The following is an 18,801-nucleotide window of genomic DNA, read 5'->3' as shown; positions in this document are numbered from 1 at the left end:
ACAACAGTAGAGAGTAGTATGTAGAGAGACAACAGTAGAGAGTAGTATGAAGAGAGACAACAGTAGAGAGTAGTATGAAGAGAGACAACAGTAGAGAGTAGTATGTAGAGAGACAACAGTAGAGAGTAGTATGTAGAGAGACAACAGTAGAGAGTAGTATGAAGAGAGACAACGGTAGAGAGTAGTATGTAGAGAGACAACAGTAGAGAGTAGTATGTAGAGAGACAACAGTAGAGAGTAGTATGTAGAGAGACAACGGTAGAGAGTAGTATGAAGAGAGACAACGGTAGAGAGTAGTATGTAGAGAGACAACAGTAGAGAGTAGTATGTAGAGAGACAACAGTAGAGAGTAGTATGTAGAGAGACAACAGTAGAGAGTAGTATGAAGAGAGACAACGGTAGAGAGTAGTATGTAGAGAGACAACAGTAGAGAGTAGTATGAAGAGAGACAACAGTAGAGAGTAGTATGAAGAGAGACAACGGTAGAGAGTAGTATGAAGAGAGACAACGGTAGAGAGTAGTATGTAGAGAGACAACAGTAGAGAGTAGTATGAAGAGAGACAACGGTAGAGAGTAGTATGTAGAGAGACAACAGTAGAGAGTAGTATGTAGAGAGACAACAGTAGAGAGTAGTATGAAGAGAGACAGCAGTAGATAATTGTCTCTCCCGACCCAGAGCATCCAGTAGTGACGCCAAGGGTCCCTGCCAAGCGTGTCTAAATATGACGCTAAGGGAGACTTTTTACGTCAATAACAAATGCCAAAGATACCTGATCAAGCATTGCTTTCTGCTTTCAAGTGGTGCAGGCCGTTCCGCGACACACATTGTGTAGGCAGGGCCGGCTCTAGCCCTTTGGTTGACGTGGCGAGATTGAGCTTTGCGATAGAGTAGTAATATATGTTCATTTTAGTTTCTAGCTTCCATGTAGATGGCACCAACATTTGGTCTAATCATAACTGGTCTGGCAACCCATATTGTTATGTTACAATCCAAATATAAAACCATAATATAATATATTGCAGTAAGGCTCTCAGGCATTCTGTATCGCTTTCATCTATTTATTTTCCTGTAGATCGACTTTTCTAATTATATCTGAGTCAGCACACATGTAGCCTCGACATCATTTACTCTTCCCTCCTTTTTTGTGTCTTTTGTTGGGGAAATAAACTCTGTAAATGTGCATATGACAATTATTAATCTCAATGATACATGAATTAATTTCAATGAATTAATAAAGCCCTGGACTGTAATATTTCAGACGTGTTTGAGCAAGATTTCTGCTCATGTTCAAAACTTTATGCACATTCAAAATATATCTTATCTGTGTTCTCTGAGATTTGGAGGAGTCGTGATATTTTGAGAAAAATAAAGTGATAATAGGCTATTACAAGAATAAAGTCACAATATTTCAGAAAATAATCCACCTGCACCATAGTCTGCTGTGCATTACGTGATATCTCTGCTGAGACGGTAGATCTCAGACCTTCTGACAGACTCAGAGCCCCGTTTGGGACTCTGGTCTCTGAATGAGACAACGTTTAGAGAAGTGGCTGTACACTGCTTTACATCGGAGGTGGAAACCAAAACTATGGCAGAAATACACGGAGCACAAACGGGACACATCTGCTGCAGCATGTCGACAGCAGAGCGCGTCCTTTATACATATATAAACCTGAAGCTGCACAGACCAGGGAAGGCGCATTGCAACAGCTCCGTGGTCTGTGCCGCTGCTCGTCTCTATTTCTACAGAGAGAGTGGACACTAAGAAGGCTGCTCGTCTCTATTTCTACAGAGAGAGGACACTAAGCGATGCACAGGTCTGCTTCAGAGCTCCATGTGTTTGAGTTTGACCCAGAGACTGGAAACTTCACGTAACAGGAATGTCAAACTAAATCATTAGTTTGAAGTTTTCCCCCAATTAGGAAATTATCAACAATAATCATCAATTCAATCTAATAATCAGGTTGACAAGTAAATGTGTGGCTGAGAGGGCGCCCTATATGATGATGTTTAATGAACATGTTTTATTTTGCTTGTCATTCTAATTCTATTATTAATGAGAAGTAGACCTAAGGGCGACACAGCGCCCCCAACACATTTGACGCCCTAGGCAATCGCCTAGTTCGCCTATAGCAATCGCCGGCCCGGGGTGTAGGGACTCACATGGTGTAGGGACACACATGGTGTAGGGACACACATGGTGTATGGACACATATGGTGTAGGGACTCACATGGTGTAGGGGACTCACATTGTGTCTTGACAGGGACGATCCAGTCTGGATCCTCTGCAGCTGGAGGACATAAAGAGGGAGTTAAACCAACCAGACGAGGACGAGAGGACAGAAGAAAGACGCCAGTCTGAGTCTGGAGACCAAATCTTCATGTCGCCGTGCTGTCCTCATCGACACCCTGAAGAAACCGAGTCGTACCTCAGCCGGATGAGGTCGGCTCCGTCTGACTTCTCTGAGAGGGACTCAGACGTCCAAGACGCTCCAGGTTTCACCCTACACCCAACCACCAGGTACACTTTATTATCCCAAACAGGGATACATATACACATATCAACATCCTGGATGAATTGGAGAAATGCTTAAAATAGTTAGCTCAAAGTAAAGGCCAATTTATGGTTCTGCGTTAAATCTACTCCATGGCTACATACGAAGATACGCTGTAGCCTGACGTCACCTCTCGGCCACACACACACACACACACACACACACAAACACACACAGACACACACACACACACACACACAGACACACACACACACACACGCACAAACACACGCACACACACACACACATACAGATACACACACACACACACACACACACACACACACACAAAGACACACGCACACACACACACGCACACACACAGACCTAACGAAGAAATGGTTATACGGTTATAAAAATGTTAAAATAATGACTCAAAGTAATCTGTTCTTATTTTCCTTTGCAGAATCCTTCTAAAGGACCAAACATCTCCCTCCTCCTCCCCAACTCCTCCCCGCTGGCGTGATCTGCCGGCCGCCATGCCTCAGCCTGACGCGGGGACGTCGTCTTGGCGGGAGAACCTGGAGTCCACCGGGCTCACGTCTCGAGGATCAAGCGCTCCAGATTTCATAGAGAAGGATATCGAGGAGTCGCTGAGACGAGAGCGGGAGCTAAAGGAGCTGAGGGAGAACAGGGAGGAAACCGATGCTCAGATCTTCTGTCCCACGCCGCTCGTGGAACAGGCAACCAAGATGGCCGTCGCTCAGTTCTACCCGTCTGCTAACACAGGTATGGAGTCAGGCTGTTCTCATGAAGAACTCGTACAAAAATCAGTCCTTCGAGAAAAATGCGTTTGAATGAGTTTTTTTGTGATTGTTGCGGGCAAAAATCCTTGATTATGCAGCACGTTTTCTTAAAAAGTGCGATGGAATATGCGGGACATTTATGCAATTTTATGCAATGAAATTGCGGGAACTTACAAAAACTGCGGTTTCATCATGGCTTCATCGCGGAGTTTGCAGCTTTTCGATGATGTTCACGTCGCGTAATTACGTCACTTCATAACGTCACTTCATAACGTTCCCATGGCAACAGGGGAAAATAGCTGCTCTTGTGTGAAGTAAACGCAACATTTTTCAACTTTCTGCTAAGATATGTGTGACTTTTTTGCAACGAAAATGCGGGGATTATTAAATCATGCAAGCCCCGCAAATTTTGCGCTGAAATCTGCAATTTATGCGGCGAAACTGCGGCGTATTTGAAAAAAATGCGGCCCCCAAAATAAATATGCGGACTTTGGCTGATTATGCATTGAATTATGAGATCGCATAATCGCGTTTTTCTGGAGGGATTGTAAAAGCTACGTAGAGTTAAGCAATTTAATTCATCATTGTCAATTCATTGTAACCTTGGTCCATACACAGCATAGTCATAATACTAGGGCCAGCATCCGCTCCTGCATAGTTCCTAGAGCTACTAACGCAATTAAAAATTCTTTCTTTTACACTGGTATCATGGCATGGAATAGTTTGCCTACTGCCACAAAACTACTATCATCACGAGGGATTTTTAAAACACAGGTCAAGCAGCTTTTATGGAACAAGGTGAATATTTATTGATAAATTGAATAGTTTTTACAGCATTTTTGTTTCTTATTTAGTTTGTTTTATGTGATGTCTTTTCCCCCCTTCCTAATACTGTATGTTTTTTTGGTCTGACTTTGTCTGCTTTTTGTCTATTGTTTCCTGTGTATAACAACAAGGACTGTGCTGGAAATAAGTATTTTACTTTGCATGTTATCCTTTGGATTACTATTTTATCGTCTTGATCCAGAAATGAATCAATCATCAATATTCCACGTATTTATTAGGGATGCACCAATCCGACTTTTTCAGTCCCGATACTGATGCCGATGCCTGGGCTTTGTGTATCTGTCGATACCAGCCTGGTGATTACGAACTGTTAACAGCGCATTACGTGGTGGTGGCACATAATGTGTGAAAAATCCGTGTGGCCACCACGGAAAACAATGCCAATGTAAAGTCAATGAGAAGATGACGTAGTATTAGGAGTGACTACGGTAGCGAGTAGTATGAAAGCCCAAAAATATGCATAGGGAGGTTGGTTGGAAGGGTGGATGGGTCAAACAACACAGGACTTTCACCCAGGAGACTGGGGATCGTGTCCCGCATGTCACATTTCCTAAAGTCGCTTTCTTCTTTTCCTAAACCCAACCCTCCCGTTCTTCTTGCGTGTCATGGAACCATAAGCCTACCCACGACCTTTTCCTTAACTTAAGGGACCGTGTTTATTTCATGGAATTCTTCCGTGGGCCCATCATGGAATTTTTTGCGATTCCGTGAAACTGCCACGGATTTTGAGTTAATGGGCCGTGTTCATTTCATGGAATTCTGTGAGATCAGGTTGGTTGATAGCTGATACCGATTGATACCGTTGTTGAATTAATAATAAACTGTATACCTTCCACCTTATACCTTCCTTCCACCATGTGGAAAAGACTAAAGGCACCAGACTTTCCTAACTAAGACAAAATAACAGAGATGTAATGTATTGAATTCTTATTTATTTGTTGCTTAAAAAACAATTGTGCATTCAAATTGAAAATAGAATGTAATCAAACTTCTTAAAATAAATTTTAATAAATAAAATGTAGCAGTAGAAACAAAATAGTGTATTGGTAAAACGTACAATAGTAATCAAACAGTTACCAAACATTGTAAAATATTTGAATTCTTATTTATTTGTTATAAAAAAAAAACTTTTTATTTCTTTATTTTTGTTATAAAAAAAAAAAAAAAACTGGATCGGCCCGTGGATCTGTTCATTTTTCCGATCCCCGATCCAGCTATTTTGTCAATATCGGGGGCCAATATCCGATCTTAATATCGGATCGGTGCACCCCTAGTATTTATTAGCATGGTTGACACCAGACCCTCTGAAAAGGGTCTGGGGAAGCTTCATTCATCTTTTTCCTAAACTTTTTTCAGCGCCTAAACTTATCTGTTTAGGCGCCTGGGTAGCTCACCTGGTAGAGCGCGCACCCATATACTGCATAGAGATTTTTCCTCGACGCAAGTTTGACTCCAACCTGCGGCCCTTTGCTGCATGTCATTCCCCCTCTCTCTTCCCCTTCATGTCTTCATATGTCCTATGAAAATAAAGGCCTAAAAAGGCCCCAAAAATAATCTTAAAAAACATAATGCTCACTTTTTTGGTGCCTGAACTTCACCCTAATCTCCGGCCAAACCATCGGCAGCTCGCGGTGCTGTGTACCCGGCTCACAGTCACCTATTCTCGGGTAACTCAACTGCCAACGGCTGCTGATTCTCACGGAGCTCTGTAGCCATGTGACCAGCTGGCGGTCGACCTATTATCATCACATAATAAAGATAAACATTCCTCCTGTTGTCTTCAGGTCAAATTTAACCCAAAACACAAATTTTCAAAAGAAATAACGTGGATGGTTCCCTACAACACTCTTCACAAGTTTTATTCAATTTCATAGCATTTGAATTTTTAATTTATAGAAGAACGTTGAAAAAAGTGACAAAAATGTCGGAAAAGCTTCAAAAACGTGGGGGAAAAAACACACACAAAAAACGTCAAAAGGTGCAGAAAAAAAACGTTGGGAAAAAGTGACAAAAACGTTGGTGGAAAAGCAACAAAAGTGTTGAAAAAGACGTGCAAAATGTTGAAAAAAAGTGTAAATTTTGACCCAGAAAAACTAAAACTTGCACGGTCGACGGGGAGACAACAACGAGGGTTAAAGAGAAAACTTACAGCTAAAGAAGTCCGACTACAGTCATCAGATCTGAGAAAAGTCTTTAAGTTACATTCACTGGGCTCAGATGCTGCACCTAAACCTCATAAAAAATACATAATATATAATCCCAAGAACAATCTGTTGACTGGTTACTGATTTACGTGAAGCAGCTGAAGGACTTTGGTCGTCCTCTCGTTAAGTTACTGATTCTCTCGGCTGTTTATGTGACAGACAGCAGCTTCCACACCAGAGTCCATTCAGGTTTTAACTGTTTATGTGCAGAACTTTCCTTCTAGGTTTCCAAAACCTTGACTGACGGGCAGCATCCAATCACAGCTCTCCGTTTGGCCCGTCCAGACTACAAAGCAACCTTGAGTTTTAGAACCAAAACTGGTTCCTAATGTTCTCTAAAATACAGAATTATTTCTAAAATAATCTGACTTTTTCTGTCAAAATAAAAAAAAAATTTAAAGATAATTTTTTTGGGCATTTATTTCCACAGGACAGATGAAGACATGAAAGGGGAGAGAGAGGGGGGAATGACATGCAGCAAAGGGCTGCAGGCTGCAGGTTTGACTCTGACCTGCAGGTCAGAGTCAAACCTGCGGCTGCTGCATCAAGGAGTCAACCTCTTTATATATGTGCGCCTGCTCTACCAACTGAGCTAACCCGGCCATTTTTCTCTCAAAATATTAGACTTTTAGTTATGTACACCAGAGTCCATTAAGGTTTTAGACCGTTTAGGTTGCTGTTTGTTTCAGATAACTCATTTAAACTCTGCAGAGAGAATCCCTCACAGTCTGCTTTAATTGAGGTCAAAGTTCACGTATCGCTGACCTACTGATGACCTACTGATGTGCGAGTTCAAAGGTCATGTCTTCAGCTGTGATGTCATGGATGATGTCATTGACTGTGTCCTTCCCGTTGTGTTCCAGATAAAGCCATCAGTGTTTCCTCTCAGTGTGCTCGTCCCTCCGTCCGTCTGCCCTCCATCTCCTTCGTCACTGCTCAGCCCTTCTCCTCCCCCCTCCCCCCCTCCCCCCTCCCCGTGGCACGCCCCGCCTCCTCGGCCCCCCCTCCCCTCCGAGGTCTGACGGAGACGCTGCTGCAGGACTTTGAGGAGAGACGAGTCAAAGACAAGCTGGACGAGAGCGCAGTAAGTCTTCAACACAGACTCTATTTTGAAAATTCTAGGCACAGTAAGTCTTTAACACTGCGGCTCTTATTTTGAAGGTTATTGTGTTTCCTGTCCATATTATTTTTATGTTTTTCTGTTTTCAGTACGCAGGGATTCAGCTGGTCGACGACGTGAATAACGAGGTACAACCTGACTTCATTTACCTTCATACTGCTGTTAAAACCTGTTAACTGTTTCTTTGAGGGGGAAACACCAGAGCAGGGGGAATGAGAGGGAGAAACACCAGAGAAGGGGGAATGAGAGGGGGACACGCCAGAGCAGGGGGAATGAGAGGGGGAAACACCAGAGCAGGAGGAATGAGAGGGAGACATTAATGTCTGTTTGTCTGTTTTCAGGTCATTGAGTCGACTCGAGTGATTCGACATAAAAACAAGCGTGCTCTGCGGTGGGAGGCTGGAGAGTTCGCCAACCAGGCGAACTGCTGAGACCTGATCCAGATCCTGGTCCTGATCCTGATCCTGATCCTGATCCTGATCCTGATCCTGGTCCTGGTCCTGGTCCAGATCCTGGTCCTGATCCAGATCCAGTTTGTCTCTTCCCTAACAGAACTTTTCTCTGATTGTTTCTCCCTCAGCTTAGATTAAAATGGTTTTACTAAAGTGGAACACTCCGAATGAACAGCTGCTCCTGATTGGTCCCATCTCCTCGTCCAATCAGCTGCCAGCAACTGAGCAGAAACAGAGATGACGTGTCAGAAGAGAAATAAAGAGAGTGAAGAAGATTAACAAATCTGAATAGCAAGTTCTGATTGTTTTCATGATTTTAAAAGAATAAAAAATATTTTTCAAAGTGCAGACTGTCTGTTATGTTATGCATCGTTAGCTAGTGTGTGTGTGTGTGTGTGTGTGTGTGTGTGTGTGAGAGAGAGAGAGAGAGAGAGAGAGAGAGAGAGAGTGTGTGTGTGTGTGTGTGTGTGTGTGTGTGTGTGTGTGAGAGAGAGAGAGAGAGAGAGAGAGAGAGAGTGTGTGTGTGTGTGTGTGTGTGTGTGTGTGTGTGTGTGTGAGCCTGTTCTTTGTTCTAAAATGTTCCAACTTTTCATTCTCAAAATATTATGACTTTTTTTTTCAAAATATTGATTGTTTATAATATATTGTAGTATATGACCATTCTATAACTTTCTATGAATTTTGTCCTAAAGGTTTGTTATAAGGGAGTCCTATGAACTTTACTCTACATTCACTGAGAACATCTGGAAATTGTTAACATGAGCAGAGGTCCCCCCAAGACAGAAGAGACCTTTTTTGGAGTTATGCCAGATAACAGGCATGGATTGGTCAGTCTTCTGTTCCAATCATGTACTCACAAAAGCACGTTCTATGCTAATACAATGCATAGGATATATACGGTGTGCACACAAAGAAAAGGCAGAACGACTTTTTGGAAGAATTTGGGTTGGTCGTTCTCCAAGCTCTCTGCAGGAGTTTGTAAAATTGATGCTGAATCTTTGCTTGTAATAAACCTTTTTATAATCAAGAACAGTGTCGGCGGATTCCTCTTCATACAGCATCACAGCATTACTATTTAAGACACCACAATATAAATAAATAAAAATTGTTTCTGAAACGTTCATTTATTGATTAAGTATTTTAAAATAATTCATTAAAATAATATATTTGCATACAATTAAAATGAGTAGACTAGAAGAATATAGTATTACAAAGTACATCAAATGTCATTTTCTATGTTTGGTGGAGCTCTGCTTGTAGTTCCTGCTGATGTCACCAGAGGGCGCCATGACGTCACCACCAGCTCAGAGATGACAACAAACTGGGGACTTTGGGTTAGTTGGATTGTTCTTAATTTTAGTATTTTTCTCTAAAATAACAAATGACAACATTAAACAATAATCAGTAACATTATAAATCATCATGTCATTGCTAATAACAGAATCATTACATAGAAAAATAAATAAAAACATGAAAACAAATTTACAATTAGTCAGAGGTTTCAGGGAAAAAAGCTCTACAGTTTCCACAATTTTAATACTTTTTTTGTTATCCAACGATCTAAGTAGAGATTTAAATTCTATGAGAAAAGATACAAAACTAGGAGATGAGTTAGAAAATGTCTGCTTGTGAATATGAAATGTGTCATACAAAATGATGAAATTAATTAGATACTCCAGAGCACCATTTCCTCAATTATGGTAGAAACAGATGATATATTTAGGGTTAAAGGAGGAGACAAAGTTGGTGGGTTCAAGTATTTCATTGTATGTTTATTTTTCCCATATCACATGACCTGTGACCTCTGACCTCCATTCAGAAACAGCATCTCTGAGCTGGTGGTGGCGTCATGGTGACATCAGCAGGAACTACAAGTAGAGCGCCACCAAACATATTCACACATTAAAGCATGTTTACAGCTTTTATTAGTTTCATCTCTATGTTTTTATCTTACACATTCACCACACTTTTTAAATTACATTTGATTACATTTCATGTATTTATTTGGTAATACTTAATCAATAAACACGTATTTTTAACACAATGTATTATTTACTTTAGTATATATTTGTAAAAATTATACCCCCATTTAGAGTATGTGTTATGTGTAGGGTTGCAAAGGGGCAGAAATTTTCCAGTAAATTTCTGGAAACTTTCCATGGAAAGTTTAGCTGGGGAATTTTGGAAACATTCCACTTTTGATTTACTATGGGCTATACAATTAACACACATGGTTAATAATAGCAATGGGTTAGGTATTACCCCCCCACCCCCTCCCCCCCAAATAAACTCCCGTATTTTAAAAACTAAATGTTGGCCAGTATGTAGTAGCCTATGCTGATTACTGAGTGCGTGAATGTCATTGAGATCCGTCACCATGTTGTCTGGGTATCTGGGAGAAATCTGTCTTAGAAATCCTGGTTTTCTGTCTTATAGATCATTTGTTACTGTCTTATAGATCATTTATTTCTGTCTTATAGATCCTTTATTACTGTCTTATAGTTCCTTTATTTCTTATGATAAACACATCGGACATGGGGGCTGGGGGGAGGTTAAATTATACTTTAATTTAAACTCTATAAATATCATCTGGCACCGTTTAAATTCTGTTTTGTTTTAGAGAAAGGTAAACATAATGAAAGTGTTTGAACTCATTTCTAAAGTTGATAAGACAAAGTTTTGTGTCTGTGTGTGTGTGTGTGTGTGTGTGTGTGTGTGTGTGTGTGTGTGTGTGTGTGTGTGTGTGTGTGTGTGTGTGTGTGTGTGTGTGTGTGTGTGTGTTTAACCATCATGTTGTTGCAGAAAATTACGTTTTAACTTCCCGTGGCCAGTCAGTGAAAAGTTACCCTCCATGGACGTATGGAAAGTCCCTGGTGTTGCATTCATGGGACAAAGAAAGAATGTTTCTATTTCACTTCTTATTTCCTGAGAAAGTGTGGACGACTCTTGTGTTGAAGATAAATCTCCATGTTGTAGCATGAACTACTACAGAGGAGGTTTTAAATACTTTGCCAGGTGTTTCTACGTCTGCCTGTCCCAACCGTGAGGCTGCAGTCAGAAAACTTTACAGCTGTGTAGTTGAGATCTAAATGAAGGCTGAGTTTGAAGATGGGGGGGGGGGGGGGGGCCGGGCGTTTCTCCTGCTGTCAGAAAACACATCGTCATCTCCACCAGCGTAAAGTCAGACACAACAGGACTCTCCTGTTTCCTCTGGAACCTTTCAGAATAAATGCCTCTGTTACTGTTGTAGTAATGTGTGGAGGAGGATGCACAGGACAGAAAGGTGAGATTGATTATCATAATGGAGTCTTGTCTCCATTAGAGGACACAAAAATGACATTAGTCCTGGAGTCTTTACAATGTTTCTGTTCTTCCAGAAAGAGAATGAATACCAGAGCAGGATGAGCAGAGAGCAGAAATCATTCAGTGAAGAGTTTCAGACTTTATTTTCTGCTTGATAGCTTCTAGTTTCTACAGAAGCTTCTAGTTCTGGAGATTAAAAAGTGGTCTTCCTCTCTTTTTAACAGGACCCATCAGAGACCAGACCCTGCTGAACCTGAACCTGAACCCAGCTGTGTCCATGGAGACACCGCTACTTAAAAAAAAGAACTGTAAGGCGACTTGAAATGGAGGAGAGGCTACTTGAAATGGAGGAGAGAGGATTGATGGAGAGACGTAAATGGCAGAGGGAGAGAATAGCAATGGAAAGTGAAATTGAAATGTTAAGAAGATTGAGGTGAGTTGTGAACATCCAGCAAACTGGAAAGAGTCTCATTGGATGGAACTACATCCCGTCTGGGTTGTTTTGGGTCATGTCAGTCTCATGCTCACTCCTTCAAATAAAGTTTGAAAGACTGAAATCAGAATATTTTTTTGCAAAATAATTTCCATCCATCCATCCATCTTCGTCCGCTTATCCAGTATCGGGTCGCGGGGGTAGCAGCTCCAGCACGGGACCCTAAACTTCCCTTTCCCGAGCCACATTAACCACCTCCGACTGGGGGATCCCGAGGCGTTCCCAGGCCAGGTTGGAGATATAATCCCTCCACCTAGTCCTGGGTCTTCCCCGAGGCCTCCTCCCAGCTGGACGTGCCTAGAACACCTCCCTAGGGAGGCGCCCAGGGGACATTCTTACCAGATGCTCGAACCACCTCAACTAGCTCCTTTCGACACGAAGGAGCAGCGGCTCTGCTCCAAGCTCCTCATGGATGACTGAGCTTCTCACCCTATCTCTAAGTGAGACGCCAGCCACCCTCCTGAGGAAACCCATTTCGACCACTTGTACCCTGGATCTCGTTCTTTCAGTCATGACCCAGCCTTCATGACCATAGGTGAGGGTAGGAACGAAAACTGACCGGTAGATCGAGAGCTTTGCCTTCTGGCTCAGCTCTCTTTTCGTCACAACGGTGCGATAAATTGAATGTAATACCGCACCCGCTGCGCCGATTCTCCGACCAATCTCCCGCTCCATTGCAACGATGCAACTCCATCAGCAAAGTACATTCAAAATTACCTAAATAAAAGCTTTGGATGCTCACCTATAACAATGTTGATGTCACAGAGGCAAGTAGCAAGGCTTGGACCCAAATGCAGTTCAGTTCAGAAAACAGTTTATTAGCAAAAACTTACAACAAGTGGTTCCAAAAGCACACAGGCCAGGATAGAGCAGGCACACACAGTACACCACTCGAAAAACACAAAAAACTCAGAGCAATACCTGACACCACAGAACAGCAACACATGCAGCACACAGAATGAAATATAACGTAATGATCCCACAAGACACAAAAGAAACACAGAGACTAAATACACAGGGTGATGAGGAAACGAGGGACAGGTGACACTAGGGCTGGGGAACAGGTGAAACACATCAGACAATCACAAGACAGGAAGTAAAACCAGACAAGACTAGGGAGAAAAGACAGACTTCAAAATAAAACAGGAAATGGGAAAACCAACAGAAAACAAGAAACCAACTAAACAAAGAAACTTGACAAAGTGACTACACGTGACAGTTGAGGAGACTGCGATCTCGGTTGTCAGAGGTTTCGTCGACAACAACGAAGATTTTCTTTCCACGGATCTCTTGCAGCACTTTTTGCATGTGCTGGTCAAAGACCCCTGGCAGGTGGGTCTGCCTGAGGCTGCTGGCATTTTCTGGGAGTTCGCCTACCTGCCTGCAATGTTTAACAAGAAACAGACGTATCCTCTTCATTTTCTCAAGCGGTATGTCAGCTTCAGCACACATTGCAACAAAATCTTCCACAAACTCACGCCTTGCATCTATTGATTTTGTCGTTACCTCAATGGTAACCTGGAGGGATTTGCCCGCTGTGGATTTAGCTTTGTTCTTGAGATATACTTTTGATTTCAAATGGTCGTTACATGTGTCTTTGTGGGTCCAGTCAACAGTATGTTGACAAAACTTACAAAACTTTTTAACCCAGTTTTTGTATATATTATTGAACTTCTTTGTGTTAATCTGGTTTCAGTTGCTGCTTGTATCTCCAGCAGTTTTTGTGTCTGAATACTAAAAAGTGAATTTCCATCCCTGTTGGTCTTACTTCTGTGTAACAGGATCCATCAAAGACTAGACTCTGCTGAACCTGAACCCAGCTGTGTGTCCTTCAAGAGCAACTGGTCAAATGATCGCCTCCTTGACTTTAAAGGTCAACAACCCACTGCTGAAAAGAGGTAAGCTGTTAATATTATTATAATATTGCTGATTCAGTATCCAGAGACATTTGAAATTTATTTTCAGCATCTTTCTTCTTCACGTATATTTATATTCTCACATCTGAAAGCTGTCCAGTAAGACCAGTCTTCAATTGTAGATCTTAATTTAATATTAGACCTGGTTTGGTCCAATATTATCTGCTGTTTTAGCCCCATTAAAAAACATTTTAAATTTCCCATAGCCATACGGTAGTCTAAAAATCATGAATGGCAAAAATCTTCCCAAATGTTCTTCTCTAACTGGGAATATCAGGGGGATGGTTCGGATGTGTGCGCCTCAGATGCCCCTTCCAGGGTAACTTCATTTGCACATCCCCCCTGGAGAACCAGCAACCCTTGGTAAGTGTTTGTGTCACCTGGGTCAGGACACTATTTGCCATGAGAAGACTTCTGCCATTTGAGTCTGGACATGTAGGGCCAAGTTTCAGTGACTGGGTTCATGACCAGACCCCCCCCCCCCAAGTCTCCTGACCCAAATTGGTCAAAACACAAAATTCTTCCCAAATGTTGGATGTGGGTTTGCCAGTTGGATGTCAGATCAGAAGTCAATAAGGGGAAGCAAAACAAGGGAACCACCATCCAACAGTATCCTCAGTCCAGGTCAGCACTTCTCCCTGACCACAAACAGGCCATCTAAGCTCTACTTCCCCCTCCTGAGTCAGCTGATGGTTTGTCAAAATCGTTTTGAGGCCAACAGAAGGTTTTTCACTGTTGACTCCCCAAACTTCTACCTACGAATGTTTGCTTCCATGACCACAGAAGCTGCAGACCTCCTGGCATCATGATACCAGTCTGCTGCTTCAGGAGTCCTTTAGGCCAACCATGTTGTAGCTCTTGTTTACTTCTTACTTCTTTCTGTTGATTCACAGTGGGGTCAGCAGTACCACCAACACGTTAATGTCAGGGGAAACCATCTGATTTAATGTTGTAATCAATACTTTAAGTCACAGGACCTTTACCTTTTGTTTGTCTCTGTGTGGGCAGACATGATGTGAGCTAATTCTTCCTGATTCCTCCACAGAGTGGACCAGGAGAGCTCAGAGGTTCCCAGTGGTCAGTCTGCCCAGCAGCATCAAACACACCTGGACTCCATCTTTATGGTCTGTACATGTACAACAACTACTTTTACATCTATTCTGTTCACAATCATCTCCATGCTGCACTTTTCAGACCAGTGGATTGTCAGTCTGTCCAACATGGATCTGATGTTTGCTTCCATGATTTAAGTTTGATTTGATTCATATAATCTTCTGTTCCAGCTGCTGGAGGATAACATCGTCACTTTTGTGAGGAACGAGCTGAAGAAGATCCAAAGGGTTCTGAGTCCAGATTACCCAGAATGCTCAGAGAGTCAGAGGGAGGATGAGGATGAAGAGCAGAGGAGGAGCAGAGAGGCATTTCTGAAGATCACACTGCACTTCCTGAGGAGAATGAAGCAGGACGAGCTGGCTGACCGTCTGCAGAGCAGTAAGAGGATTTCTCTAATGATTTAACTTGCTAGAATAATGGGACGTTAACTAATGTCTCCGGAGATGGACCAAAATATGTTCCTGTTTCTTTATAAATCACTCACTGATCTTCTTTGTTGTGTCTTTATTCAGGAACCTTTGCTGCAGGTGGTAGGCGTAAACTCAAATCTCACCTTAACCAGAAGTTCCAGTGTGTGTTTGAGGGGATTGCTAAAGCAGGAAACCCAACCCTTCTGAATCAGATGTTCACAGAGATCTACATCACAAAGGAAGGGACTGCAGAGGTCAATGATGAACATGAGATCAGACAGATTGAAACAGCATCCAGGAAACCAGACAGACCAGAAACAACAATCAGACAAGAAGACATCTTTAAAACCCCACCTAGAAGAGAAGAACCAATCAGAACAGTGATGACAAAGGGAGTGGCTGGTATCGGGAAAACAGTCTTAACACAGAAGTTCACTCTGGACTGGGCTGAAGACAAAGCCAACCAGGACTTCCAGTTCACATTTCCATTCACTTTCAGAGAACTTAATGTGCTGAAAGAGAGAAAATTCAGCTTGGTGGAACTTGTTGATTGCTTCTTTAGTGAAACCAAAGAAGCAGGAATCTGCAGGTTTGAAGAGTTCCCGGTTGTGTTCATCTTTGACGGTCTGGATGAGTGTCGACTTCCTCTGGACTTCCTCAAAACTGAGATCCTGACTGATGTTACAAAGTCCACCTCAGTGGGTGTGCTACTGACAAACCTCATCAGGGGGGATCTGCTTCCCTCTGCTCGCCTCTGGATAACCACACGATCTGCAGCAGCCAATCAGATCCCTCCTGAGTGTGTTGACATGGTGACAGAGGTCAGAGGTACTGATTATTTACATGGAGTCTGGCTCTATACACGCTAAAAGTACTGATTATTTACATGGAGTCTGGCTCTATACACGCTAAAAGTACTGATTATTTACATGGAGTCTGGTGGAAATATGCTGGCTCTATACACGCTAAAAGTCCTGATTATTTACATGGAGTCTGGCTCTATACACGCTAAAAGTACTGATTATTTACATGGAGTCTGGTGGAAATATGCTGGCTCTATACACGCTAAAAGTCCTGATTATTTACATGGAGTCTGGTGGGTTTGGTGAGGGTGATTTCGGGGCTGTTGCATGTTAACCTAAAAGGATCTTACTCTTTAACTAAAAGGTCTATCTCTGTAGGGATCCATCCCATAATGCTGCCAGACACTTATAATAATAATCTGAGTCTGTCAGCAGCAACAACAGAAGTTTTAGTGACTCTAACTGCTGCTGAACATTAGTCCTATAGGGTTACATTACAGCTTGTACTTCATTTGGACTTAAGGACAGTACTGGAGTAAATTAACTTAGTTACATTCCAGCATTGGCTGTGAACATGAGACGCAAACCTGTAACGTTACACAGAGTCAAGACGAAAGTGAAGAAACAACTTGTGATGAAGAATAACTTTTAATTCGTCATGGTAACGAGCAGCGAGCATGCAGCGCCGCCCCTCGGCGTTAAACTCTTGTTACAGCAGCAGTTTTCTTTTTTCAGTCACAAGACTCACAGACGCACAGATTCAAGAAGAGAAATGTTCATGTTTTTACATCCCAGAGTTCAACATTCAGGGAGATGGCTTGGTGGTTATAACGGGTTTTTTCCGAAGTTTTTTTCCCGTCATTTGACGCTATTTTCAAAAGCTTTTTACTGCGTTTTTCAACGATTTTTTACGCTTTTTTCTTCGAATGTTTTTTCCGACACTTCTGACGTTTTTCAGTGTTTTTGTTCTCCAAAATAAATGTTCAGTTTCAGGAAGAGAAATGAAGATTTGTGTTTTACATTCAGTCAGAAACGCTGCAGATAGAACATATAATAACAGGTAATAACAGATAATAACAGGTAATAACATATAATAACAGGTAATAACAGATAATAAAAGGTAATAACATATAATAACAAGTAATAACTGGTAATAACAGATATAACAGATAATAACAGATAATAACAGATAACAGGTAATAACAGATAATAACAGGTAATAACAGGTAATAACAGGTCTTTATATCTCAGAGAGACACATGCAGCGACACACAGACACAGAAAGCAGCAGCCAGATCTCGTCTAGATACACTCACTGGTTACCTTCACACATCCTGGATCCATATCACAACATTTACAGACCTCACATCACACAGTGCTGGCTACACCACAGATGTGTGTGTGTGTGTGTGTGTGTGTGTGTGTGTGTGTGTGTGTCTGTGTGTGTGTCTGTGTGTGTGTCTGTGTGTCTGTGTGTGTGTGTGTGTGTGTGTGTGTCTGTGTGTGTGTGTGTGTGTGTGTGTGTGTGCGTGTGTGTGTGTGTCTGTGTGTGTGTGTGTGTGTGTGTGTGTGTGCGTGTGTGTGTGTGTGTGTGTGTATGTATCTGTGTGTGTGTCTGTGTCTGTATGTGACAGTGACGGTGGCTCTGCTAAATAGTCTCAGGAAGGAACAAGTTCCTTCCTGAGACTATTTAAAACTTACCAGTGTATCTCTGTGTGTACTTCGTCCACAGCAATCCCACCAATCAGTCCCAAAACCTCCCAGTTAGAGAGGAAATTATCTAAACATATTCTTATTAAATCTATACAATAATTCCCTGAAAGAACCAAGCAAGTCTGACTTGTTGCACCGTCCACATCTTCTTCAGAACTTGATATGTTCAGCGTGTAGCTAGTTTAAAGGTTGTTGATGCTGTTGTTGTTTCCTAAATGAGGAGTTGGAGAACAGAAACACTCAGAGAGGAAGTTTATCCTGAAATGTTCCTCTGTTGATCCAGATTACATCTTCTGTTATATTACAACTCTCAGCAGATGAACCAGTGAGTGTATCTTTAAACTGACAATAAATATGTAATCTCATATCGCTCATAAATACACATTCACTTTTACACACTTACAGCCTCAACCAATCAGAGAGCAGCATGCTGAGAATCACTATAGCAACCAACCATCACAACAGAAAGGCAACAGTTCATTTTTACAATCAGAGAATCCTGCAGCGTTCACTTCCTGTCGCACAATCACCGAGTCATCGAGGCAACAGGAAGCAGCTCCTGGACCAATCACAGGAGCTCACTCCACGTTGGAAATATTCCCTCAAAGTCCTGTGTGTAAGTCCAGCCCCTTCCTGTGTGTAAGTCCCGCCTCTTCTTATGTCCAGTGTGGGACTTTATTTCAGTAAAATGTGTCCCGTAGTGAACGGGGAGAAACAGAGAATGATGTTTGTCACCTTAACCCTTATCTTGTCCTAGGGGCAAATTTGACCCGTTTTCAAATTTTTTTATATCACAAATATGGGTTTCTTTCATCCAAATTGGCCAAAATTAACATGGATCCACGTTGAATGGAACCCATAAAATATGCTTTGCATGTAAAATTGATTATAACTTTCATGAATTTTGGGTGTTGTATTCAATTTTATAGCAATTAAAACAATGTTTAAATGGTTTAAAAACAGTATAACAGTACATCCTCTGATCTTAAGTATTAGTAAAAAATAATTCAGAATTTCTGCTTTTTTTAACAAAAGAATTAGGTATAATGTCAAATAAATTAGGTTTATTGACCATGAATATACAAAGCTTTGAAAAAAGTGACAAAAAAAAGTTAAAAATTCATTT

At 41.8% G+C, this 18,801-nt stretch overlaps 1 protein-coding gene across 4 annotated transcripts in view; it reads left to right on the top strand.

Moving 5' to 3' along the window:
• Positions 1 to 8,272, top strand: part of LOC116060753 (mitotic spindle positioning) — a 14,424-nt gene extending 6,152 nt beyond the window's left edge. Inside the window, exons 5-10 of one of the 4 annotated variants that reach the window (XR_004898730.1) lie at positions 2,266 to 2,522; positions 2,963 to 3,285; positions 7,216 to 7,436; positions 7,562 to 7,600; positions 7,814 to 7,963; positions 8,000 to 8,272. Coding sequence is in view for 2 of the 4 variants with exons in the window: in XM_036007052.1 (XP_035862945.1) it covers positions 2,266 to 2,522; positions 2,963 to 3,285; positions 7,216 to 7,436; positions 7,562 to 7,600; positions 7,814 to 7,903 (930 nt within the window). In the remaining 2 variants the exon portion in view is untranslated. Of the gene's footprint in view, positions 1 to 2,265; positions 2,523 to 2,962; positions 3,286 to 7,215; positions 7,437 to 7,561; positions 7,601 to 7,813 lie in introns of all 4 variants that reach the window. The other 3 variants (XR_004898731.1, XM_036007052.1, XM_036007051.1) reach the window with 3 other exon arrangements.
• Positions 8,273 to 18,801: the final 10,529 nt, after the last annotated feature.

Source organism: Sander lucioperca, chromosome 11 (genome assembly GCF_008315115.2).
Source record: "Sander lucioperca isolate FBNREF2018 chromosome 11, SLUC_FBN_1.2, whole genome shotgun sequence".
NCBI classification, from domain to species: Eukaryota; Metazoa; Chordata; class Actinopteri; order Perciformes; family Percidae; genus Sander; species Sander lucioperca.
Note: the sequence above shows the minus strand (reverse complement) of the source record. Positions and strands in the feature narration are given on the sequence as shown.